The sequence below is a fragment of the Acipenser ruthenus genome, chromosome 23 (assembly GCF_902713425.1).
Source record: "Acipenser ruthenus chromosome 23, fAciRut3.2 maternal haplotype, whole genome shotgun sequence".
NCBI classification, from domain to species: Eukaryota; Metazoa; Chordata; class Actinopteri; order Acipenseriformes; family Acipenseridae; genus Acipenser; species Acipenser ruthenus.
The window spans coordinates 8,498,050-8,525,637 of NC_081211.1; the positions used below are offsets into that span (position 1 = coordinate 8,498,050).

The 27,588-nt window shown below is 45.2% G+C and overlaps 1 protein-coding gene across 3 annotated transcripts in view; it reads right to left on the reverse strand.

Moving 5' to 3' along the window:
- Positions 1-27,588, reverse strand: part of LOC117414079 (synaptotagmin-like protein 1) — a 35,148-nt gene that overhangs the window by 5,650 nt on the left and 1,910 nt on the right. For 2 of the 3 annotated variants that reach the window (XM_058997702.1, XM_058997701.1), the window contains exons 2-11: positions 11,547-11,832; positions 10,984-11,132; positions 9,998-10,112; positions 7,255-7,318; positions 6,849-6,894; positions 5,542-5,618; positions 4,450-4,584; positions 2,092-2,258; positions 1,745-1,847; positions 422-583 (exon numbers count right to left, since the gene is read on the reverse strand). In XM_058997702.1, the coding sequence (XP_058853685.1) occupies positions 422-583; positions 1,745-1,847; positions 2,092-2,258; positions 4,450-4,584; positions 5,542-5,618; positions 6,849-6,894; positions 7,255-7,318; positions 9,998-10,112; positions 10,984-11,132; positions 11,547-11,767 (1,239 nt within the window). In that variant the 5' untranslated portion in view covers positions 11,768-11,832. Of the gene's footprint in view, positions 1-421; positions 584-1,744; positions 1,848-2,091; positions 2,259-4,449; positions 4,585-5,541; positions 5,619-6,848; positions 6,895-7,254; positions 7,319-9,997; positions 10,113-10,983; positions 11,133-11,546; positions 11,833-26,212; positions 26,243-27,588 lie in introns of all 3 variants that reach the window. The other variant, XM_058997703.1, reaches the window with a different exon arrangement.

A 27,588-nucleotide genomic window follows, 5' to 3' on the forward strand; every position in this document is an offset into this window, starting at 1 on the left:
AAACTAACCCTGTACCCTGTGCAGCTGCAGGAAGGGAACCTTTATAACCAGCCCCTCACATGAAGCATATTGTGTGCTACAGTATGAAAACTTTGATACAAACAAACCCTGAACTGTAAGACAGACAGACCGCCTCCATATACAGTGTTTACTTATGGTGGTTACCATAACATCAATTGGAAGACACTGAGAAAACTTCTCGTCCATAATAGAAGTTAGTAAAATAATTTTATAAAACTTCTTTTAAAATTGCTACATGTTCTAGAAATACAGTGTTGTTATAGTTATGAATAAACATCTATTCCTCCCTCATTCCACAGCAGGGTTAGTTCCCTGCTTGTGCCCTGCCTCTTTGTCGCTTGTGCCCTGCTTTACCAAGCGATTCCCAGTTGCTTGTTCTTTGCATGTTTCGGGCACTCACCCGGGGAAGCAGGTCATGCCAGGCAGGCTGGCAGTCGCTCCAGTCCCAGGTCTCCATGGCGACCTCTACCTCGCCCAGGAAGAAGTTGCGTCCGAGGGGGTCGTGGTGCCACACCGACAGGTTGAGCGTGCGGCTCCTCAGATCCGCCATCGTGATCTTGTACTGCGCCAGGACAGTCATTCAGAATATCAACAAGTCCATTTACAGAAAATCAATATAATATTAGCATATCAAATACGTTTAGCAATATGCAGTGTGGAGGGGAGTTCTCTTTCCTATACTACTAGAGCGCTCTGCAGTGTGGAGGGGAGTTCTCGTTCCTGCACAGTCGTCTGTAGTTTTGATTGAGTTATCTTTCCTAGACCTATACTGATCTGCAGTGTTGAAAAAGTTCAGCACACATTATAACATCAATCAGCAATTCAAACACTACATTACAACATCTGTATTAATACTGTTAAAAACAAAACAGCGTCCCTTTGTCTATCCTAAATTCCTTTTGAACCACTGAACACATCCCTGGACTTCAGTAAGCTGAAAGCGCTTGTACTCAAAATGAACAGCCCGTTCCAAGCCACTTTCCGCAGTGACCTCACCAAATACATATGTCCTGATGTTACTCATATAAACACAATATGGTACAGAAGCTGATCTCCATCCTGCATTCAGAGGGCTGTATCACATCAATATATGTATCACTAAGGGCAGCAGTGTGGAGTGGTGGTTAGGGCTCTGGACTCCTGACCGGAGGGTCGTGGGTTCAATCCCAGGTGGGGGACACTGCTACTGTACCCTTGAGCAAGGTACTTTACCTAGATTGCTCCAGAAAAACCCAACTGTATAAATAGGTAATTGCATGTAAAAATAATGTAATTGTACGTAAAAATAATGTGATATCTTGTAACAATTGTAAGTCGCCCTGGGTAAGGGTGTCTGCTAAGAAATAAATATATATGTATATATATATATATATATATATATATATATATATATATATATATATATATATATATATATATATATATATATATATATTATAAATGCATTTCATATGGCTGTATTGCATCAATATCAGGATTTACTATATATTATAAATACATTTCCGATGGCTGTATCGCATCAATATTAGTCTACTATATATTATAAAGACATCTCAGATGGCTCTATCGCATTAATAGCAGGGTCTGCTTTGATACGAATTCCTGATCAGAGAGAAGCGTTTCCAATGTAAACAGTAGCTTGTTTAAACGATGTAGCAACAATGGCTGAGGGACTCCGGGATGTGTGACGGGCAGGAAGTGAAACCTGGAACAGGAAGCTCACCTTGAGGGTCTCGTCGAAGACGGGGTTGATGCACTTCTTCTTCACGCTGGTCTTCCTCTTGCTGTGGGAGGATTTGTCTGGGAGAAGGTAACTCTTCACATACCTGGGCCGGGAAACACGCATGGATAAGCAGGGAGGCAAACAACACACATGGGAGAGAGCTATTACATCAGACCAACAGCTGCATTTTGTGAACAGCAGAAATAATGCATTCAATTTTTCTGCGAATATTCTCTTGCCTTAGTTTATTATGCACCTTTCACAAGTCAAAATGAAGTAAAGATACTGATGGAGAGATAGATACATACACAGACAGACAGACAGACAGACAGACAGTTGTGTCTCACGGGTCTGAGCGCTGTTTCTTGGCCTCAGCGAGGTCTTGGCAGCGGTACACCTTTATTTGGAACTCCCCCTTGTGGCCGTCATAGTGCAGTGCAAACAAAACACTGCCCTTCACCTCCAGAGAGCCAAACTCCCCCGAGCTGAAGAGACTCATCATACTGCCGCTGAGCTGAGGAGGAGAGCACACCGGCACAGGGTCACACACAGGGTTACATTCAGGGTCACGCAACACACACACACACAGGGTTACACACTGTCACACACACACACACAGTGTGTCACTCACACAGTCAGACGCACACACACAGTGTCACGCGGTCAAACGCGCACACACATAGGTGTAAGACCATAAAGTAGATAAAGGATCAAGCATCTTTATAAATAAACTCCAGCACCTTGAAATTATAACAAGGAATGAGCTGGAGACTGATCTGGCCTCGTCTCCATAGCAACACCGATAAGCTATGTGCGTTTGCTTAACCCCTAGCAGAGAAATGGGGGCCTCAGTTTTGTATTGCAGTAATGAGATGTGTTTAAAAGTTTTGGAAAAACAAGTCAAGGTTACAAGAAAAAAAGTGTTTAATTATTTCTCAATACCATTCTAACACTAACACGAAACCATGCAACCTGAAGATCACGCACACACAGGGTCACATAGTGTCACACGCACACACACAGGTTCACACAGAGTCATGCACACACACAGGTTCACATAGAGTCATGCACACACACAGGTTCACACAGAGTCACGCACACACACAGGGTCACACAAATTCACCCTCACATGATGTGTATTGCAGTGCTAGTTGCTGGTGTAATGCTATGGTGTGCATTGCAGTGTTAGTTGCTGGTGTAATGCTATGGTGTGTATTGCAGTGCAGTGTTAGTTGCTGGTGTAATGCTATGGTGTGTATTGCAGTGTTAGTTGCTGGTGTAATGCTATGGTGTGTATTGCAGTGCTAGTTGCTGGTGTAATGCTATGGTGTATATTGCAGTGCAGTGCTAGTTGCTGGTGTAATGCTATGGTGTATATTGCAGTGCAGTGTTAGTTGCTGGTGTAATGCTATGGTGTGTATTGCAGTGTTAGTTGCTGGTGTAATGCTATGGTGTGTATTGCAGTGCTAGTTGCTGGTGTAATGCTATGGTGTGTATTGCAGTGCAGTGTTAGTTGCTGGTGTAATGCTATGGTGTGTATTGCAGTGTTAGTTGCTGGTGTAATGCTATGGTGTGTATTGCAGTGCTAGTTGCTGGTGTAATGCTATGGTGTATATTGCAGTGCAGTGCTAGTTGCTGGTGTAATGCTATGGTGTGCATTGCAGTGCAGTGTTAGTTGCTGGTGTAATGCTATGGTGTGCATTGCAGTGCAGTGCTAGTTGCTGGTGTAATGCTATGGTGTGTATTGCAGTGCTAGTTGCTGGTGTAATGCTATGGTGTGTATTGCAGTGCAGTGCTAGTTGCTGGTGTAATGCTATGGTGTGTATTGCAGTGCAGTGTTAGTTGCTGGTGTAATGCTATGGTGTGTATTGCAGTGCTAGTTGCTGGTGTAATGCTATGGTGTGTATTGCAGTGCTAGTTGCTGGTGTAATGCTATGGTGTGTATTGCAGTGCAGTGCTAGTTGCTGGTGTAATGCTATGGTGTGCATTGCAGTGCAGTGTTAGTTGCTGGTGTAATGCTATGGTGTGCATTGCAGTGCAGTGTTAGTTGCTGGTGTAATGCTATGGTGTGCATTGCAGTGCAGTGTTAGTTGCTGGTGTAATGCTATGGTGTGTATTGCAGTGTTAGTTGCTGGTGTAATGCTATGGTGTGTATTGCAGTGCAGTGTTAGTTGCTGGTGTAATGCTATGGTGTGTATTGCAGTGTTAGTTGCTGGTGTAATGCTATGGTGTGTATTGCAGTGCAGTGTTAGTTGCTGGTGTAATGCTATGGTGTGTATTGCAGTGTTAGTTGCTGGTGTAATGCTATGGTGTGTATTGCAGTGTTAGTTGCTGGTGTAATGCTATGGTGTGTTTTGCAGTGCAGTGTTAGTTGCTGGTGTAATGCTATGGTGTGTATTGCAGTGCTAGTTGCTGGTGTAATGCTATGGTGTGCATTGCAGTGCAGTGTTAGTTGCTGGTGTAATGCTATGGTGTGTATTGCAGTGTTAGTTGCTGGTGTAATGCTATGGTGTGCATTGCAGTGCAGTGTTAGTTGCTGGTGTAATGCTATGGTGTGCATTGCAGTGCAGTGTTAGTTGCTGGTGTAATGCTATGGTGTGCATTGCAGTGCAGTGTTAGTTGCTGGTGTAATGCTATGGTGTGTATTGCAGTGTTAGTTGCTGGTGTAATGCTATGGTGTATTGCTGTGCAGTGCAGTGTCTCACCGAGTTGTTGGACTGCAGGCTCTTCACTGACAGGCTGGAGCTCAGAAGGGGTCTGGGCAGCTCCGACGGGACGTTCGGGGGGAGATTGGACTGGTCTAATTTGCTGTCCGAGAGCGAGTCCGGGTCACTTTGGGACTGAGAGTCCAGGGGGGGGGGGGGGGGTCAGAGCACAGGGGTCAGTTGAAAGTGTTACATGACAAACACTGAGGAGGCGACTGAGGGACACTATGATATCTGAGGGACGCTTTGACATGGCATAATGATATCTGAGGGACACTATGACATGGCATAATGACATCTTCAGAAGGGTAAGGAGGAGGTGTCCAGGTGTTGGTATGTAACTTTCCCTTCCTATGTTATGACCAGCGTTTCTGGGTTCTGTTTCTTCAGTACTGAATCACTATGAGGTTTGTGCTCCAATAAGGAGTCACCTTGTCTCATTTCATCTCCATTCACCTGACATGGAGCTGCTTTGAGCTTGTCTAGAGAACCTGAACAGCCTTTCATTCAAATCAAGAATTGAATCCATTTACCGAGGTAGAAAAAACAAAGCAGGCCAACTTCGAAATCTCCTGTAATACACGGCTGTAGCAGCTCTGAAACAGCTTAACATCACCATGAAAGAAAGGTCAGCAGTGCCTAACACTAACCCTAATGTGCTTCATTAACAGATACCAAACACTACCTCAACTCACAGCAGTGCTGCTGCTGCATGGTTCAACAGATACAATGTAGCTCCTCATTCGGGTCTCAGCGCGGTGAATGGATAGTAAAACACACAGTCTTGTCGAATTAGTTTAATTTCTAGACAGTTTTGCAGTCAGTGCCACCCCAAGTAGAAACGCAGCTTTAAAGTGCTTGTGAGCCTGTAGCTGTGCAAACGAACAGTAAAGAACTGGTTAATAGTTCTGTATTAGAGATAATGACTGAATGGAACAATGATGACCAGAGAAAGGCTATTGAAGCTAATCACAAGCAGGGAAATGGATTGTAAACCTCCACCTTACAATGTGTGTCTATCTCACAGGCATCACAGAGCTGCTCCAGACACTAATTCAACAGGCATAGGCTTGTAAACTGGGTGTGACTCACCTGCACTGACACAGTGGGGACAGGCTGAGGCACACTCTCCAGCTCCTCAGGGTCCCTGCTGGGGAAGGCAGCGCTCTCTGAAACACACAGGGAGCCAAACAGAGCACTGATGTTACAGGTTCAATTGGGTTTAACCATTTGGGACACAGAAGTGAGGCTAGGGGCTTGATTCTCAAAACGATTTACTCCAAATCATCATTAGCACATTTATTTCGGAATCGAAAAAACACTAAGTAACTTCATCAGGTGCATTTCTCCTGCTGAAAAATATGTGCCAAAGATGAATTAAAGTAAATAGCTTTGAGAATTCAGCCCTTGGTTTGTTAACTCCAGCAGTGTGGTGGAACGTCTGACTCTTTTACACACAATGTCCTTGGAGACTCCTGGAGTTATTATTTAAACCCGTTTTTCCTTGCCGTTGGTTTAAGCCTTGTGGATTTAGAAAGGTAGTCACAGAACCAGGGGGTTCCAGTTGAAATGCACATCCACCAATCCTGGCTTCAGCCTGAGGAATGTGAAAGGATGTGCATCGCTACTCACTTCATGCTTATTTGCTCTGCTTCAGGAACAGGATTTGCAGGAGGGGCAGAGGCTGCTCGTTTGTTTGCAGTTCACTGCTATGCAAGCCTGTCCTGGAGTTAAAGCAGCTTGCACTGCAGAGTGCAGCAGCTACTGTTCATCGGACTGCAGAAACCTCTTCAGCGTTGGGGTTATTTAAAAATAGGTTGCCTGTGCAGTCCATGGTGAATCCCCAGCGCTGTAAAACGAATTCAATTCGTGGCTTATCCTGATCAAACCAGAAACTATTCAGTAAGTGTAGCCATGCCATCAACAGTATGTACAGGTCAGTATAGAATAGGAATTAGCAAGTTTCATGACAATTTCATAAAGGATTTTCCACATATATGCAAAAATGTAGGTGAAATACAGGTGGATGGGTGAAGGACAGACAGATGTACCAGCGCCTGCACTACATCCCCTTCACAAAGCGAGGGGTCATACGATCTTTAGGAAACATTGCTGTCACTCTCTTACCAGCCTCCAAGACCCTGTAGGGATCGCAGTGAATAGGGGATTTATCTGATTTCAAATCATTGTGTTTCTGTTACATATTAAAGGTCCTTATTTGATTTTTTTTTACAGATTTTTAGAGAAAGATTCCAGAGTTACATTAACAGTTAGAATGCAGTTTTCACCCACACCCAATAGGAAAACAACAAGAGTTTTATAGCAGAAAAAGTCAAACCCATTTTCAGCGATAACTTGATTATCCAAAGAATAAAGGAAATGCTTCTGGTGGTATTTACCCTGTAGGTCTGCAGTACCATTGAGGGGCTCTGGAACAGCACTGACCTGGAACAATACAGAGACATACACAATTAAAGGCACACCACTGTACGGAGACAAGGCAGAGGATACTCCACGAATGAGGGCACAATATTAAGGGCTTGTCTGCAGCTGACCTTATGACAGAACTCTGGAGTGCTTCTAACTGCAGTGTAACGGCAACAAGGCAAAGCCCTCCCAGTCTGGGCGCTCTGCTCTGTAGCTTGGTAACAGCCTTGCTTAGGTTTGGAGGGTTTATAAAGACATGACTGGCTTGATAGCAGGAACAGAGTGTGGCCGCTGATCTTCAGACATGAACAGTACATTCAAATGAGGCATTTCAAATTGATGAGCAATCGCTAAAAATAAACGATGTTTCAAGCTGACCTGTGAGGCCTCTTCTCCCTCTTCTGTTTCTGCAGGTGAGTGTTTGTCCACAGTGTCCAGAGACCTGAAAAAAAACCATACTGCAGGTCAGCAGGGTTCCCCTCACACCCTATAGACTGCATCACACTGACCCCAGCCCTCACACCCTATAGACTGCATCACACTGACCCCAGCCCTCAAACACTATAGACAGCATCACACTGACCCCAGCCCTCACACCCTATAGACAGCATCACACTGTCCCCAGCCCTCACACCCTACAGACTGCATCACATTTACCTCAGCCCTTACACCCTATAAACTGCATCACACTGACCCCAGCCCTCACACCCTACAGACTGCATCACACTGACCCCAGCCCTCACACCCTATAGACAGCATCACACTGACCCCAGCCCTCACACCCTATAGACAGCATCACACTGACCCCAGCCCTCACACCCTATAGACAGCATCACACTGACCCCAGCCCTCACACCCTACAGACTGCATCACATTTACCTCAGCCCTTACACCCTATAGACTGCATCACACTGACCTCAGCCCTTACACCCTACAGACAACATCACACTGACCCCAGCCCTCACACCCTATAGACAGCATCACACTGACCCCAGCCCTCACACCCTATAGACAGCATCACACTGACCCCAGCCCTCACACCCTATAGACTGCATCACACTGACCCCAGCCCTCACACCCTACAGACTGCATCACATTTACCTCAGCCCTTACACCCTATAGACTGCATCACACTGACCTCAGCCCTTACACCCTACAGACAACATCACACTGACCCCAGCCCTCACATCCTACAGACAGCATCACACTGACCCCAGCCCTCACACCCTACAGACTGCATCACACTGACCCCAGCCCTCACACCCTACAGACTGCATCACACTGACCCCAGCCCTCACACCCTATAAACTGCATCACACTGACCTCAGCCCTCACACCCTATAGACTGCATCACACTGACCCCAGCCCTCACACCCTATAGACTGCATCACACTGACCCCAGCCCTCACACCCTATAGACAGCATCACACTGACCCCAGCCCTCACACCCTATAGACTGCATCACACTGACCCCAGCCCTCACACCCTATAGACTGCATCACACTGACCCCAGCCCTCACACCCTATAGACTGCATCACACTGACCCCAGCCCTCACACCCTATAGACAGCATCACACTGACCCCAGCCCTCACACCCTATAGACAGCATCACACTGACCCCAGCCCTCACACCCTATAGACAGCATCACACTGACCCCAGCCCTCACACCCTATAGACTGCATCACACTGAGCCCAGCCCTCACACCCTACAGACTGCATCACACTGACCCCAGCCCTCACACCCTACAGACTGCATCACACTGACCCCAGCCCTCACACCCTATAGACAGCATCACACTTACCCCAACCCTCTGCAAGACAGACATCACCTTATACATCACTAATGTACTTACAGTCAGCACTCACATACCCAACCCTATAACATTTGGACTTCAGTGACGGTTAAGAGTGTGACGCATATCTGAATATTTTATTTTAGTCCCTTCCAACCCTTGTCCGTTTTTTCAGGGTACCCCAAAAAAATACAATGTCAAAAATACATAGCTGAAAGGACTGTGTTTTAAAATAAGTAGGCTTAGATTAAGATGTACTGTAGTTGGTTTTGTTGGTACAGTACTATATTTTCAACAGAAGTATTTTAATTCAGAATGATATGATTCTGAAAATATCCTTGCCAAGAGAGACGACTGTGGACTGTGATACAGTACATACTTTTAAATCCGGTACGTATTGTAGCAGAATGCAAAATTCCCTGTTAACGACCCAACAGCAAAATGAAATCAAAATGTTACCCATGCACAGAACTGCGTTCAATGTAAAAGACAATGCCATTTAGCAAAAGATTAAAAAAACAACACCTGTTTCCAGAATTAAAACAGTATCTAAAGTCAGCATTTAAAATTGCAGAATATAGTGCTCGATAAGGCCCTAATGTCACAGTTCACTTGCAAATGAAAATGCACGAAAGCAACTAAAGATCACAGATTTTTTTTTTTAAATGCATCACAGTATCTAAAACTGTTTAATGATTAACTGTTACATTACCCTAGCTTGTCTCATTCGCTTTGTTTTGGCTGCATTTTCATCATGTGAAATTAGAACTGATTTGACATATGAGAAAAAAAATCAAATTAAAAAAAACGCGGGCGGTGACGCATAAAAAAGTACATTGTAACACTGAAGAGACGGGCTTTGTATCAGAACACTGGTGACAGAGTCGGAAATCACGAGTGACGGGTAAGTGCATTAGTTTGTTGCATTTTTATAATGAGGATTGGTTTTATTCTTAATACAAGGACGATGAATTGCGTGTGACGTGTATCTGGGTAACGGATATCCAAGTGCTGACTGTATTATAAAAAAAGATTGTGCTACTATTGAACATAAAGAAAAAAAATGTTTGAAGTGTATGTTCTATGCAGGGGATCTGTACACAAGACCAGATGTCCTGGAATTGTGAAGCATCCAGAATAGCGATGGTGATTTAAATGGTAAAGAAAGTCCTAAGCATGCTTCATCCCTAGCTGTGCTCTAAGGTACGTAAATATTTCACTGTTTGTTAGGACCGCTCCAGCTAAAGGCTCCTTCATGCCAGGCGTTTTGTTTTGTATTGTATCCCTGTCGCCCCGCGGGTGATGCTAATAGTGTAGTGGACTCACAGAGAGTTCTCTCCCTGCCCCTCTGTCTCGGCTGCTCTTTCATTGCCCTCGTCGGGCAGGCTGGGGGTCTCCTTGTTCTTCTGCAGCGCCGGGCTTCCAGTCTGCTCTGCTTCACCTGTGACAGAGCAAGGGGAATTTACCAGGGGCCCCGTACAGAGGGTAGGGCTACAGCAGCAGTCCCCAATGCTGTGCCCCTGGGCAAATTAGTGCCCCCGATGACAGCTGACAAACTGGAACACTGCAATCCTGCTGTGGGAGCTGATCCCATTACAAACTGCTGCTCTGCACTCTCAGTGGGAGCTGATCCCATTACAAACTGCTGCTCTGCACTCAATTTGTCATTTAATTTGACAGTTTGGAAAAGGCAGATCACTTTCCAGAGCAAAAGGACCATGCCTTATTAGAAACACACAGCTGTGCCCAATGGTTTAAAGACCTGAGCACTGGGCTTGCCACTCAGACAGGACTAGAAACTGTTTGAAATTGAAGTGTGCATGTTGAAATTGTTCAGGAGGGCCAATCCTCCTCCTTCAGGGAAGGCTTATTGTGCTGGGAGAGGAATCTGCAGGGAAATCTACTTCTCCAGAATGGCCCACATGATTAGATACCAGGCTGCTGCTGCTTCCTGGTATCTAATCACTTCCTGTGTAGTAGTTCAAACACGAAAAATTAACCAGTAACAATGGTTCCCTTTTCATTGCTGGCACTGGCACTGATTAAGACTTGGGTAAGTCACTATGAAGTAGCACGTGTGTTCTGCAGGGTCTCTTTCACTATGAAGTAGCACGTGTGTTCTGCAGGGTCTCTGTCACTATGAAGTAGCACGTGTGTTCTGCAGGGTCTCTGTCACTATGAAGTAGCACGTGTGTTCTGCAGGGTCTCTGTCACTATGAAGTAGCACGTGTGTTCTGCAGGGTCTCTTTCACTGCAAGCAGACCCTGGGACGCGAGCTAGCCCTGGCGGGACAGCACAGTGCCAGCTTGTACCTTTGGGAGTTTTTTTGCGCCGGATGGACGCACGGACGATGTCTGGACCGTACTTCTGGTCTTGGTGCCGTGTGGACCGCATATCGCTGAACCAGTCTCCCGTCAGAATCTTCAACTCACTGGGGTCCAACACGCTGTGTCTCAGTTTACTGGAGAGGATGGGAGAGGGGAGAGTGAACACTGTCCTGAACGAACAGGAAGGCCAAATAGATAGATCAGCTAGAAAAAGATGAACAAACAAAGTGCATTCCCCTGGTTTTCCAAGCTCAAGCAAAGATTTTAAGAAAAACTTGTTTTCAGTAAATGTAAAACAAATCATCATCATCATCATCATCATCATCATCATCATCATCATCATCATCATCAATAATAATAATAAACACAACAGAGAAAAACATCACCTAATGTAGTACCGGTACCACGTCTAAAATAAAAATGCAAGTTTGCTATAACGTGTTTCTTTCAATACTACACATCTGTCGCTAAAGTGCAACAGCTCAGGTTTATCAGCTGCTATCCCTTCACAGCCTTCCCCCCTGCGCAGTGGTAAGAGCGCCCCCTACCTGATCCTGCCCTCCTCCAGGCTGCGCAGTTCCGAGTCGCGCAGCAGGACCTCCAGGATGGCGCTCTGCTCCTCCTCCGACAGGAAGCTGAGGTCCAGGGGGGCCTCGGGGTCCATGGCAGGGGTGTGAGGCGGCGTGGGCGCCTCTCTAGAGCTCACAGTGGGGTCCAGACATCGCAGGGCCGGGGGAGAAGGGGGGCCCTCACAATCATTCAGTCCCATGGCAGACCTCCCAGGCCTCACACTGCATCCCCTCCACTGCCCGTCTTCAAACCTGCTCCTCAAACCTTAGCAAAGGAAAGACAGCAGGCTGGATCCAGGGTTTCAAATTCAGTTGTTTTAACGTTTGTTCTTGGCATTGTGTTTAATATACTGGACATGTATAAAGGATTCTCAGAGCAGACTAGATTATCTTACTTTGCTTTCCAACTCCACACTGCTCAGGACCAGGCAAGCCCATCTAATCACACCACCCTCCTGTGTGAACCAGTGGGTGGGTCTATACCTCTGACATGGGCATGAGGGCGGGACTACACCTCTGACATGGGCATGAGGGCGGGACTACACCTCTGACATGGACATGAGGGCGGGACTACACCTCTGACATGGACATGAGGGCGGGACTACACCTCTGACATGGACATGAGGGCGGGACTACACTGCTGACATGGGCATGAGGGCGGGGCACAGTCAGTACAGCACAGGAGAGAGACCATTTTATAATCGTGTTTTAATCCATGTTTTAATCCATGTCTTTTGAATTTGTGTCAGGTTCTTATCCCTTATAAAAGTTTCCCCAAGGTATTACCATGCTTTTCCCATGGTATGCATTTACCAGTTTGCCATGCCAATGCTTACCCATGATTTTACTGTGCTTTATTACTGGTTTAGACTCCTGGTTTTACTAAAGGAATCTTTTCTAAGGGATCCGCTGTTTGATCTTTGTAAGATTTCTTCTTTAGGAGTTCAGAAGCTGCTCTTCTGCTCTAGTTACCCATCATTATATGTTGGCTAGACCAGAAGAAGCCATCGTGTGAAGCTACCAGCTATATAAAGCATGACTCCTGTACCTACAGAAGAACAGAGACAGTGACTGCATTGTGCTGCACCCCCCGAATACCACATGCATCGGACATGCTCAGAATTTAAAAACAGGACGGCTTGCAGGGCATGTAGAACACAACCAACAAGCTCCTTATTACAAATGGGACCAAACCCTCAAAGAAATGCAACCTAACCACAACACAGACGCAGCTGGCGTTATGATGTCTTTTGATATCTCTTCCTGCTGTAATTTTGACCTAGCCTTTTGTCTGTGCGATTTTCAATTCCCCTTTGCTCGTTCAACTACCGGTATGCCGCCACATCATTTAAAAAAGCAACTACAGCCGCAAAGAGGTCTTCAGGAGCATGGCCAGCACACAAACGCACCCACATGCTTGCAAGCGCACACAAAGACAGCTCTTCAGCTCTTCAGGAAAACTGCGATAACAGCCTAGCCATTACAAATTCACACAGCACTCCGAGACGTCCCTGAAACAAAATCATATCTGAATCTAGTTTCTTGTTTTTGTGGAATCAGTCTGTAGAATATGTTCCATTATCAACCTGAATGAACACACCTCTTCCCTGAACCTGTGTGAGGTACATACAGGACTCCACAGTGTTACACAGCATTGAATCTGTGTGAGGTACATAGAGGACTCCACAGTGTTGCACAGCGTTGAATCTGTGTTAGGTACATACAGGACTCCACAGTGTTACACAGCGTTGAATTCGGGGGGGGGGGGGGTACATACAGGACTCCACAGTGTTACACAGAGTTGAATCTGTGTGAGGTACATAGAGGACTCCACAGTGTTACACAGCGTTGAATCTGTGTGAGGTACAGTGCCTTGCGAAAGTATTCGGCCCCCTTGAACTTTGCGACCTTTTGCCACATTTCAGGCTTCAAACATAAAGATATGAAACTGTAATTTTTTGTGAAGAATCAACAACAAGTGGGACACAATCATGAAGTGGAACGAAATTTATTGGATATTTCAAACTTTTTTAACAAATAAAAAACTGAAAAATTGGGCGTGCAAAATTATTCAGCCCCCTTAAGTTAATACTTTGTAGCGCCACCTTTTGCTGCGATTACAGCTGTAAGTCGCTTGGGGTATGTCTCTATCAGTTTTGCACATCGAGAGACTGAAATTTTTGCCCATTCCTCCTTGCAAAACTGCTCGAGCTCAGTGAGGTTGGATGGAGAGCATTTGTGAACAGCAGTTTTCAGTTCTTTCCACAGATTCTCGATTGGATTCAGGTCTGGACTTTGACTTGGCCATTCTAACACCTGGATATGTTTATTTGTGAACCATTCCATTGTAGATTTTGCTTTATGTTTTGGATCATTGTCTTGTTGGAAGACAAATCTCCGTCCCAGTCTCAGGTCTTTTGCAGACTCCATCAGGTTTTCTTCCAGAATGGTCCTGTATTTGGCTCCATCCATCTTCCCATCAATTTTAACCATCTTCCCTGTCCCTGCTGAAGAAAAGCAGGCCCAAACCATGATGCTGCCACCACCATGTTTGACAGTGGGGATGGTGTGTTCAGGGTGATGAGCTGTGTTGCTTTTATGCCAAACATAACGTTTTGCATTGTTGCCAAAAAGTTCGATTTTGGTTTCATCTGACCAGAGCACCTTCTTCCACATGTTTGGTGTGTCTCCCAGGTGGCTTGTGGCAAACTGTAAACAACACTTTTTATGGATATCTTTAAGAAATGGCTTTCTTCTTGCCACTCTTCCATAAAGGCCAGATTTGTGCAGTATACGACTGATTGTTGTCCTATGGACAGAGTCTCCCACCTCAGCTGTAGATCTCTGCAGTTCATCCAGAGTGATCATGGGCCTCTTGGCTGCATCTCTGATCAGTCTTCTCCTTGTATGAGCTGAAAGTTTAGAGGGACGGCCAGGTCTTGGTAGATTTGCAGTGGTCAGATACTCCTTCCATTTCAATATTATCGCTTGCACAGTGCTCCTTGGGATGTTTAAAGCTTGGGAAATCTTTTTGTATCCAAATCCGGCTTTAAACTTCTCCACAACAGTATCTCGGACCTGCCTGGTGTGTTCCTTGTTCTTCATGATGCTCTCTGCGCTTTAAACGGACCTCTGAGACTATCACAGTGCAGGTGCATTTATACGGAGACTTGATTACACACAGGTGGATTCTATTTATCATCATTAGTCATTTAGGTCAACATTGGATCATTCAGAGATCCTCACTGAACTTCTGGAGAGAGTTTGCTGCACTGAAAGTAAAGGGGCTGAATAATTTTGCACGCCCAATTTTTCAGTTTTTTATTTGTTAAAAAAGTTTGAAATATCCAATAAATTTCGTTCCACTTCATGATTGTGTCCCACTTGTTGTTGATTCTTCACAAAAAATTACAGTTTCATATCTTTATGTTTGAAGCCTGAAATGTGGCAAAAGGTCGCAAAGTTCAAGGGGGCCGAATACTTTCGCAAGGCACTGTACATAGAGGACTCCACAGTGTTACACAGCGTTGAATCTGTGTGAGGTACATAGAGGACTCCACAGTGTTACACAGCGTTGAATCTGTGTGAGGTACATAGAGGACTCCACAGTGTTACACAGCGTTGAATCTGTGTGAGGTACATAGAGGACTCCACAGTGTTACACAGCATTGAATCTGTGTGAGGTACATAGAGGACTCCACAGTGTTACACAGCGTTGAATCTGTGTGAGGTACATAGAGGACTCCACAGTGTTACACAGCGTTGAATCTGTGTGAGGTACATAGAGGACTCCACAGTGTTACACAGCGTTGAATCTGTGTGAGGTACATAGAGGACTCCACAGTGTTACACAGCGTTGAATCTGTGTGAGGTACATAGAGGACTCCACAGTGTTACACAGCGTTGAATCTGTGTGAGGTACATAGAGGACTCCACAGTGTTACACAGCGTTGAATCTGTGTGAGGTACATAGAGGACTCCACAGTGTTACTGTGGCCGGCAGCTCCCTCTTCCGGGGCTCCCGCCACACACTATCCTGCCGCAAACGTGCGGCTGGGGAAGCTGGTCTCCTGACCTCCCCCCCCTTCTTCATGGCCGGCATTTCCCCTCCGTGGGGCTCCGGCCACAGTGTAGTGACCCCAGGCGAAGCAGGACCCTCAACGACCCCAGGCGAAGCAGGATCCCTGGCGACCCCAGGCGAAGCAGGATCCCTGGCGACCCCAGGCGAAGCAGGATCCCTGGCGACCCCAGGCGAAGCAGGACCCTCAACGACCCCAGGCGAAGCAGGACCCTCAACGACCCCAGGCGAAGCAGGATCCCTGGCGACCCCAGGCGAAGCAGCATCCCTGGCGACCCCAGGCGAAGCAGGATCCCTGGCGACCCCAGGCGAAGCAGGACCCTCAACGACCCCAGGCGAAGCAGGATCCCTGGCGACCCCAGGCGACGGCAGCAGCAGCGGACCCTCGGGAGGCGACGGCAGCAGCAGTGGACCCTCGGGAGGCGACGGCAGCGGCAGCTCCTGCTCCTCTCCCTCGAGTGGTGGTGGTGGAGGCAGAGGCAGCTCCTGCTCTTCTCCCTCAGGTGGTGGAGGCAGAGGCAGCTCCTGCTCCTCTCCCTCGGGTGGTGGTGGTGGAGGCAGAGGCAGCTCCTGCTCCTCTCCCTCAGGTGGTGGAGGCAGAGGCAGCTCCTGCTCCTCTCCCCCGTGTGGTGGTGGTGGAGGCAGAGGCAGCTCCTGCTCCTCTCCCTCGGGTGGTGGCGGCGGGAACAGCAGCTCGTCTCCCTCCGGTGGCGCTGCTGGCTCCTCCGACAGCGGGTTAGAGCTGGTGGCGCTGCCGGCTCCTCCCCTCCGGGCCGTGGACGCACCAACTCCTCCCTCTCGGGCCGTGGACGCACCAACTCCTCCCTCTCGGGCCGTGGACGCACCGACTCCTCCCTCTCGGGCCGTGGACGCACCGACTCCTCCCACTCGGGCTGTGGACATTCGGGCTCCTCCCACTCGGGCTGTGGACATTCGGGCTCCTCCCACTCGGGCTGTGGACGTTCGGGCTCCTCCCACTCGGGCTGTGGACGTTCGGGCGCCTCCCACTCGGGCTGTTGAAGCGGCAGCTCCTCCTCCTCATACTGGGTGGGGCAGATGGCCACTGTGTGTCCATATGCCCCACAGCCGGGGCACAACTCTGCCGCGAGCCCTTTTAAAAATAGCTCCCAGCTGTCATCTGCCTCCTCCTGGGCCAGCTCCATTTTCCTCCACCTCATCCTCTCTTCCCTTTTTTTTTTTTTTTTTTTTTTTTTTTTTTAAACAAACAAAAAAAAACTGCACTTCCGCTCTGAGTCTCCAGGGGGCGCTACCCCACTTCTGACACCAACCTGTGGCAGGATAGCAGCAGAGGGAAGACTCAGAGACAGAAAGTGCAGTGAAACCAAAATATTTTAATTAACAAAACACAAATAAAAAGGCACGATGGCCAACCAAAAAGACAAACACAAAAACAGGCTTTAAACACAAACTATACAGAAAGACTCACTCACTCACTCACTCACTCACTCACTCACTCACTCACTCACTCACTCACTCACTCACTCACTCACTCACTCACTCACGTCTTTTCACTGTTCCAAACACTCTCCTACTAACATACCCAACCACTCCCTTTTATACAGGTGCCTGGGCTAATTGGGCAATTCGCACCTCATTAGCCCAGGCACATTCCACACATTCCACACATACTCACTGAACCACACCCCAAACTCACTCACATCCACTCTAAACAATACAAAAAACACAGAACCACCACAAAATAGGCTGCACCCCATCACAGTTACACAGAGTTGAATCTGTGTGAGGTACATATAGGACTCCACAGTGTTACACAGAGTTGAATCTGTGTGAGGTACATACAGGACTCCACAGTGTTGCACAGCTACCAGGCTGAGATCAGCCCAAACACTGTCTGGGAGGGGCTGCCTCCCTGTGCTCTCAACTGCAGGGACTCTCCATCCACCAGATAGACAGAGAACTCTACACATTACCAAGGGGAACCGTTTCAGGAACTTCTGTTTTTTTGTTAGAAATCATTTCCCTAAAACTCAGTTGAGGTTCTACTTATGTAAAATAGCCATATTTTAAGAGCTGAGTACTGGGGGATAATGGGGACTGCTAGGGACTAGGATGGAAGGAGGCAGAGACTGGGAGGGAGGCAGAGTGGTCTAGTGGTTAGAGCTGAGGGACTGGGAGGGAGGCAGTGTGGCCTAGTGGTTATAGCTGAGGGACTGGGAGGAAGGCAGTGTGGTCTAGCGGTTAGAGCTGAGGGACTGGGAGGGAGGAAGGCAGTGTGGTCTAGCGGTTAGAGCTGAGGGACTGGGAGGGAGGAAGGCAGTGTGGTCTAGCGGTTAGAGCTGAGGGACTGGGAGGGAGGAAGGCAGTGTGGTCTAGTGGTAACAGCTGAGGGACAGGGAGGGAGGAAGTCTGTGTGGACTAGTGGTAACAGCTGAGGGACTGGGAGGGAGGAAGGCTGTGTGGCCTAGTGGTTAGAGCTAAGGGACCAGGAGGAAGGAATCTATACTGAAAGCCAGCACTCCTAGATCACTGAAGGAGGCTGGGCTGGTGTTTGAACACTGTGTTGATTCTGTTCTTCAGCGCTGGAAAGTGTGTATTGTTGACACACCAGGCTGCAGCACAGTTTGTTTTGTTCCACAGTCCGGCACACACCCTCACTGTGACATCACCGGCCACCTCACCTAGCAACCAGGAATCAAATTACAGAGCATGGAAACCAACGACATCAAGGAGTACTGGTCTGCAGGGGAATGACACTGAGCATCAGGCAACCATTCACACAACAGTATAACACCTCTGCTACCCAACTAGCCCCGTGGACACCAGTCTTGTTGTGAGCTCTGCTTTACTTTAGCCACAGAAAATGCACTATTCAGCCCTCAATCTCTTGTGTTTACAGAACAGTGCAGTATTGTATGTTATGTATTTAAAGGTAAAGGGGTTGTTTTGTACCTTTTCTTTCACAGTTGCAATTCGGTTATACAAACAATTGCTTGAAAATATCTTCTACTAAATCAGTTGCCAGATCAAGTTGTCTGAAAGTTGCCCTGGTGTACCGTGTGCTTCACCCAGCACCCCAGAGCGAGCGAGTGCAGAAACAGTGAGCTGAATCTGCTTTAACAAAGCATGGTAAGCGATTTTCAACTTGTGAACAACTCACACACAGGGCTAGACTTTTTACCCACAGGGCAAGACAAGCATTCTGTTACCCACAGAACAGCCTTTGCCACAGAAAGGAAACCACTTAGGCAGCTAGGAAACAGATGCAGCCCTTTCATCATCAGCAAGCTTCTCATCTCACAGCTCCTAGTCATTGTGATGGGCCCAGCATGGGCTGGCTCCTCTCGTAATGAACGAGTGCTTGCAAGGTTTTACCACCTCCAAAACAACTTAACAGCAGGGGTAAACTACATCTAGAATGCAATGATAAACTCTGATAGAAGTCTCTCTCCACAGATCACACTTAAGGAATCTGCCAGATCTGAACTTAGAAAAAAAAAAAAAATGACAGCAGGTTTTGAGCAAGGCATTCGTGAAATCATTTGTGAAATCATTCCTTATCCTTGTATTTAGTTGTTGCTTGGAATGGGCCCCTAGACCTCTTATCTTCTACATCTGATCTACAAAACAATTCAGAAAAATAAAGTTTAGATTGAAATGAGCCGTTCCGGAGTCCAACCTTCTTTTTTATAACAAGTTCGTAAGTCACGTGCAGGATGTCTCTCATAAGAACAGTACAAGCAGACAGACACCGCACAGGACAACAATAAGAGAATCCCAACGTGAGTGCAGTGCTGTGCAAGACATGCATGGAATCCTCGCTTTTGTCTAAATGCATTACCAAAGTTTCCTTTTAGCACTGTTCAAAATCAACCAACCCGTTAAGGCTTTGTCAAAATAATCCTGCATACAGATGAACATGCAACACAATTCTAATAAAAAAAAAAAAAAATAATCCTGCATACAGATGAACATGCAACACAATTCTAATAAAAAAAAAAAAAATAATCCTGCATACAGATGAACATGCAACACAATTCTAATAAAAAAAAAAAAAATAATCCTGCATACAGATGAACATGCAACACAATTCTAATTAAAAAAAAAAAAAATAATCCTGCATACAGATGAACATGCAACACAATTCTAATTAAAAAAAAAAAAAATAATCCTGCATACAGATGAACATGCAACACAATTCTAATTAAAAAAAAAAAAAAACAGCAGTTAGGGTTGCAGCAATGTTAAGGTTTCACACGAGAAAGCTTCTGCAATACCACCACTGGTATTTTACACAAATGTGACTCACAAAGACGCTGTGCAATGGCTATCTGCTATCCAGCTTGTGTGAAGCCCCTCACCAGGAGCAACCCACTGCCTTCCTGTGTTGCAGGTCACAAGAGCCCAACTAACCCCACAGTTTGTGTTTTAAACCATTGGATCTAAATGAGAGACTATGAACAGCACAATACCACAAGAATAGCTCTGATAAAAAAATACCCGTGAAAAACAGATTATACAGGAAACGTGAGATCTATGAAGTGATGGCGATACAGATCAGCTGAGATTAACTGGAATGAATTTAAGTACTTTCATTTACATTGAACAGGCTAGAGTTTATATATTGGGGTGCCACTAAATATTGAGTCAGTGTGCAACACAGGTGACAGTGTTAATACTATCCCTGGTATGCATGTTGTACAGATCTCTCAACACAGGCTGCATCGTCTTCTGCAGAACAGCTTACAGGATGTGTAGGAAAGGCGTGCTAAACCACACTCTGTGCCTCGGTGTGCACTGAAGACAGGCGGGCAAAGACAGACAGACAGGCAGGCAGAGACAGACAGACAGACAGACAGACAGACAGACAGACAGGCAGAGACAGACAGGCAGACAGGCAGAGACAGACAGACAGGCAGAGACAGACAGACAGGCAGGCAGAGACAGACAGACAGACAGACAGGCAGAGACAGACAGACAGACAGACAGGCAGAGACAGACAGACAGACAGGCAGGCTCATTTTTCTGTATGGTTTGAAGTCTTATTATTTCACACCTGTTTTTCTCTCCAGTTTGTCCCATCACACTCCCTCACTGTAGTAATGTCCACACAGTACTGTGGACATATTAAATGCTATTTAACACTGGATCATAAAATACCCAAAACCAACAGCTATCAGTTCTGGGGGCATTAGTTCTGGTCACTGTATTATCATGCTGAGAATATTTAGGTTTTTCTGTATTTTTTGTGCTAATATTTCAAATAGAACACTACAGACAGACTGGTGCATGCTGGGACCACTGGAGTGAGTCTCTACTCCAACACAGGAAGTGATTATGTACCAGGAACAGGGGTGCAAATTTGGTGCTATAGCGCTAGATTCTAGCACCACGGTACCTCATATTTTTTTCTGAGCAACCATAGACAGATGCTGATAGTTTCTCACTGGCGTCCGCAGCCATATGCACGGCACACACTGTGTCTACCATTGGTTTGCAAAATTTCTGCTTCACAAGTGTGGACTTGCATGTAATGTTGTGCGATCGGTTAGCATATAGAATTGTACTGTTTACTTAGTGGTAGTAATGAACAAACGGAAGCAGATACGTTTGGTTGAAGCTTCAAAATGAGCAAAAATCTCTCGTGATGATCCAGAAAGAATGTCAGAGGGGACAAAAACAGTCAAAGCACTGAACCGTGTTTCTGGCACTAATGGCAGTGAAGTTTTAAGTGCCAAAAATACATTGACGGTATTGAATCTCAGTCCTGCTGCTCTTCCAGGATTGAACACATTTTAATTTGATCAGTGTCTTATATTAAAATGAATTATACATTTCCCTAATCAACAACACATAATTTCCAAGTCGTATTATTATTATTATTATTATTATTATTATTATTATTATTATTAATATTATTATTATTATTATTATTATTAATGTTTTATTTTTAACGCCACGCTTTGGAGGTGAGTAATGATTTCATTAGTTGTAGCGATTGTGAGAGTCATGATTAGAAATGGAACCAGCATTAAATATTAGTAAGCTAGTTTCTTCCCCTCGTTTAAGTCTGTATTTCAGGTTTATTTGTACCTTTTATTGTTGTTGTGGACTATTTGGCTGCTGTCAGTGTGGTTGCTGTTCTGTCTCGATGGCAGTGCGCTGTGTTTATTCATTTTTACAAAGGGAAACGCTGATGCGGTTTGATTGCAGTTTTCTAATGTGACAGTGTAGGTGCTGTGAAACTCAGGAAAGAACAAAAATGCAGCTCTCTGATTGGCTGAAACACTTTCCAGCATGGTGTTGCAGATTTGTTATCAGCATGAGACGGGATGTTGGTGTGGTTCAGTTTTGCGTAAGTATTTCTGGCGATGCTCCTGCACACGACCCACCCACACTCATCCACAAAACACTCAAAACAAAGGGGAGGGGGGGGGATTAGGGTGTGATTTGATCATTCAGCACCAGCAGGCTCTCTGGTGCTAAGCTTTCAGAACAGTTTAGCACCAATTTTCAAAATGATTTGCACCCCTGAGGAAGCAGTAACACCTCTTCATCAATAGCACTGTCTTTGATATACCTGCACAGTCCAGACTATAGGATTGCAGTTCCAGACCCCTCTGCAGTGTTGACAGGAAACACATTACCTTACCTCAGCAGGTTACAATCCCAGTCGTTTTTTATAGTTCCATTTTTACATCGTGGGTCCTCAATCGGCTGGAGAATACGATCCGCTTTGTGTATGAGCACTGCAGTGTCTCCAGATCATGCTCCTCTGCAGCAGCAGTGCTGATGCGCTGGATGATAGGAGTGACACCGTGTTGTGAGAAAACCAGCCCTGTTACATCGTATACACCATGCAATGCACAGGCATGAAATACTCTTTCAGCTGGTGAGCCATCCTCAGTAAAAGTGGGGAAACGTCATCCCCAGTGAACCAGGATGTGCAAACAGAAAACCCAAAACAACCGGGATTATGTTGAGAAATATATCGCTGCAATACAGACAGCACGGGATACAGTTTCCTGTTACGTGAGTTCCAGCATGGTCCGGATCATTCTAATAGCACGACTCGCACAGGATTATGGGAGCAGTAGGGTATCCTGAGTGGCGCATCCGGTAAAGGCTCTCAGGATGTGCCCTATAGCCTGGAGGTCACCGGTTCGAGTCCAGGCTATTCCACTGCCGACCGTGGACGGGAGCTCCCAGGTAGCAGCGCACAATTGGCTGAGCTCCGCCTGGGCGGGGGAGGGCTAAGGTCGGCCAGGGTGTCCTCGGCTCACCGGGTTGAAATAAAAATAATTGTAGCAATTTCAAATTGGGGAGAAAAATCAGAAAAATAATTGGCGATTCCAAATTTAAAAAGAAAAAAAACAAAGAAAAGGATTATGGGAGCAGCACTGGGAGCATGGGAAGGGCATTTGTCCAGGTGTTTGCTAAAGGGGGCAGGGAACAGGAAACAGTAGGTATGAATCAACTCTGGCTCACATCCTAATTCCCAACTGTAAACGCTGACCCGCCCTTGCAGTGCCTTCATCAGCAAGTATCATTGCAGTGCGTTCTACTTCAGGATGTTGTAGTTCTGGATGGGTTACTCATTATTCTACTCATTTTAGGCACGGACTGTGCAGATCTAACCAACACCACCACAATGCCATCGGGTATCAGGCAGCAGATGCCACTCTTATGTCACAGCATCAACTGTGAATCAACCCTAAAATCAATCTGCCAGCTTCTTCATTGTGCCTTGCTGTATTGAAAGCTCAGTTTGTATCTATAGGCAGCGAATACCAAACAAATACGCGATTGGTCACAATTGATTTTATTATCCACCCTAACCAGCCAATCGATACTTTGCAACTACAAAAGCAGATTTCTAACAAATGGAACAAATTTTAGTTTGATTTTCAAACCTGTCAAGTTGTTCATGTGTTTTGACCTATTCGTGGCCACATCTCAAGACCAGGGCCATGTTGTACCGAGTTAATTCTGCCAGCTTGCATCGCATGTGTAATATTAAAACCACTTTTGGTTACAAGATATTTTTTACGCGATTCTTCCTGGTGACATATTTGAAACAAATAATGATTATTGATACTAAACATCAATACAGAAACGTCAAATATGAGAATAATGAGTCATTTAAAATCAAGTTTTTGAAACTAACCCAGGGACGGAAATAAGACTCCCACCCCAGTTTGATCCATTCCTGGTTTTACTATGAGTTTAATTATAGACACACCTGAGCTTGTTACCTATACAGCTGTGGATAAAAATGTTGCATCACCTATAATTTTAGGACTGAGACAATTAAAATATAATATATATATATATATATATGAACATAACTTAGATATTTTATTCAACATCATGTAATCAAAGAAACTAGTATGATAATGCAAAAGTCAACCGGAAGCCATAATAGTAGTACAGTATTTCATGTTAGATTTCAAAATGTCACATTTTTCAACTTGTCAGTATATGGAAAACTACAAAACGGTATGTAATTCAATATGTTAACGTAACATTATTCAGCAGGTTTCATTTGACTTTATGAACCTAAATGAGTTCATTCTATAGGGTGATGCAAAATGTGTGGCCACAGCTGTACACTGAGGCTAATCAGACTCCTAATACAATCTGGAATGGGTGAAACTGCTATGCAATAGGAATCCTATTTCCATCCATGTAACCTGCAGATTAATAAGGGTGCCCTTTCATCAAAGTGAAGGCTCTTAATCCTGTGCCAGTATCTCTAGCATGAACAGCCTAAAACAAAGCATGGAGTTTGAAAATGCAAACGTGCGATCCAAAGGGACTATGACATTCAATTACTAAACATTCGAAAGCAAAACGAATGGAGTCGGAAGGCTGTTACTGGGATACAGCTCCCAGTGAGTGGTTTATACAGCAGTAAATATAGGTGTCAGCCTTAGTGTTGATAAAGCAGCGAATGTACAGTGTATGGCAGTTTATTGCCATTCAATATTTAAATGCTGTATCGTGTTGCATGAAGTCTCCTACACAACGGGATCTCTGTAATCTCTAGAAAGAAATTACAGCTGAACCCCCCCTACTGCAGGACCAGCAAAGCGAATGGAATATTCATCTTGCAAACACTGCAGGGCTTCTGGAACACTATTCCAGTATTCCATTATTCCAGTAACTTATCATGGGAAATAGCTGTCAATCTGTTAAGAATAGCGCTGGCTTTTTCCCCTGCTCCCGGACTGATCTCCTTCCAGTGACGTGCGAGACGCAAGCAGTGGGACAAACGTCTGTGCCTGTTTTGAAACAGTGAAGGACTAACCTGTTTATGACTTTTTCTTTCAAATAAAAATGGACAGCTTGTTGTATTCTTTATGCACTTCTCACAGGCTTCCAAACATCTTGTTTCAATGCATTTTCATGTGAAAATCACCATCCTAGTGGAGGCTACCTTGTGCTCCAGTGATATTTAGACAGTGAACATTCCACTGTCATTCTATACCCAGTTTCACATGAAAGGTGCCTCAGGTACTCATGCAAAAATCTTTCAATGTCAAAGAAAGAAATGCACCATTTAGGCTGCCTGGACTGTATTAATTAATGAAAATCTATGAAAGTCAAGCAGACCGGTCTCTCTGGCTATTTGTTTTGAAATGTTTGTCTTATGGGTTTATTTGAACCTATAGCCCTGCCGGGGAACACTGTTTAGAGCATTTTACAGCACTGGAGGATCACCCTGGATCCAAGCACCTATCTGTGGTTAGGCCCGAGATTACAGGATTGATTCAACCCAGCTAGACTCCAGTATGTCCAATACACAGCCTGATTCAATCAAATATAGAATCGTGACATAAGCAAAGAAAACTGGAATCCAGTGGGGAATATCTCAGGGCTTGGAACTCGTCCTGAAGCCAGTCCTGTCCTTATTAACCCAACTGTATAAATGGCTAATTGTATGTAAGATAATGTGATATCTGTACAATGTGAAATAATGTATAATGTGATATCTTGTAACAATTGTAAGTCGCCCTGGATAAGGGCGTCTGCTAAGAAATAAATAATAATAATAATAATAATTAAAGCTTCCCACTCTATTTTTACACTTACCATAGTTTACCCTGGTTTGCCATGTTTATTAATATGCTTTACCATGCTTCTCTGTGCTTTACAATGCTTCCCTGTGTTCTAACATGCTTTCACTGTGCTTTATTACACTTTGCTAAGCTTTTACTATGAGAAGCTTTTATAAGGGTTGGTTTCAGAAATACCTTCAATTATTATTTAAATGATCAGGAGACGGGAGTTTGGTGTTAATAAACTGTTTCTCCCTTATATCTGTACAAACTCCTATTAACAAAGCTTAGAGACTCTGGTGACACATATTCATGCTGTGATAAGTTCATTCGGAGCAGATTTACCAGTGACTGGTCACTCAAACTCCTGGCACCTACCTACTCATTTCAATATTACAACCGAGCAGGGGAGTTCTGAAACCCAGGACTGGGTGCAGCAGGGCTGGTGCGAGTTTCAAGGCCTGTACTTTAGTGGAAAATAAAAGCTGGCAGCGAGACTGAGTACAGGGTGTGGGGAAGCTCTTTACCTCAGCCACTCAAGGTCCATGCTGTACCTGCTGAATACAAGGAGCACATGGAACAAAATAAGACTCCTATTGCAAAGGAGTTTCACCCATTCCAGGTGTTAACGTAAGTTTGATTAGCCACAGTGTAGAGGTAACAGGCTCAGGCGTGTCTTATTACATTGATAGTGAAACCAGGAACGGATCACACTGATGAAATGGGAGTCTTGCATCCCTGGAGCGTCACACTCTGTCACCATTCTCACTTCATCAGCTCATCAGAGCGCTGCTTCAAATGAGCACTGTGACCCACTAGAGAGGAAAGAACCCGAATCAGCACCTTCTTAACACTACTGTATATAACACTGAAACACCGAGAGAACACTACTGTATATAAGAATGTAACAGAGAACACTACTGTATATAACACTGAGAGAACACTACTGTATATAACAATGTAACACAGAGAACACTACTGTATATAACAATGTAACACTGAGAATACTACTGTATATAACAATGTAACACAGAGAACACTACTGTATATAACAATGTAACACTGAGAATACTACTGTATATAACAATGTAACACTGAGAGAACACTACTGTTTATAACAACACTGAGCACTGCATGTTTGATCTGATGTTGTAAGCAACGTCTGACAGCAGGAAATGAAGGGGCTGTTTCAGACCACAGCACTCTGCTGACAAAACAACATCGCAGCTCACCGTGAAAAACAGGAACACAGTGACACTCACTCTCACAGGTCACAGTTAGCATGCCACACCTGACTAAGCGACTCCTCGGAGGTCAAACTGTGCTTCAAAAACAAAGTGTTTCACTCCCCATTGCCATGGCTGTAAAGTCAACATGAAAGCTATCCGTGTAACAATGGCGTACAGAAATAGCACGTACATAATGACACAGAATAGGAAATGGCAGTTAACAGTTTCATGAAAATTGGGTAAGTGGTAAATGAGGTGTTGGTATCATGGTAGCGTTTATTAAAATGGTTGATTTAAGGTATGTGGAATAACTTCTTGTGTTCCCAGGACACATGTAAGCGTGACATATGGATGGACTTATGTGCAGGCAGACAGACAGACAGACAGACAACTCCATGTATCCCCACTCTGATGTGCTAAATGCAGTTAACACCATGTTTCATCACAACTCGGTAAGTGTTTTTCCAGAGTAAAGTGTGACACACATACTGGTACGCACTACAGACGCACGCACAAGTGTGGCTTAAAAATATATATAACAGAACAAGCAGCCCCCACACCCTCCCAAACTGGGATGATCAAGACAGATGTATTTTGTTTCGGGACAGCGTTATCCTGTGATCAAACACAAAGGAAGCCACGCAATGTCACTGAAACAGAAAGGATGTTTTTAA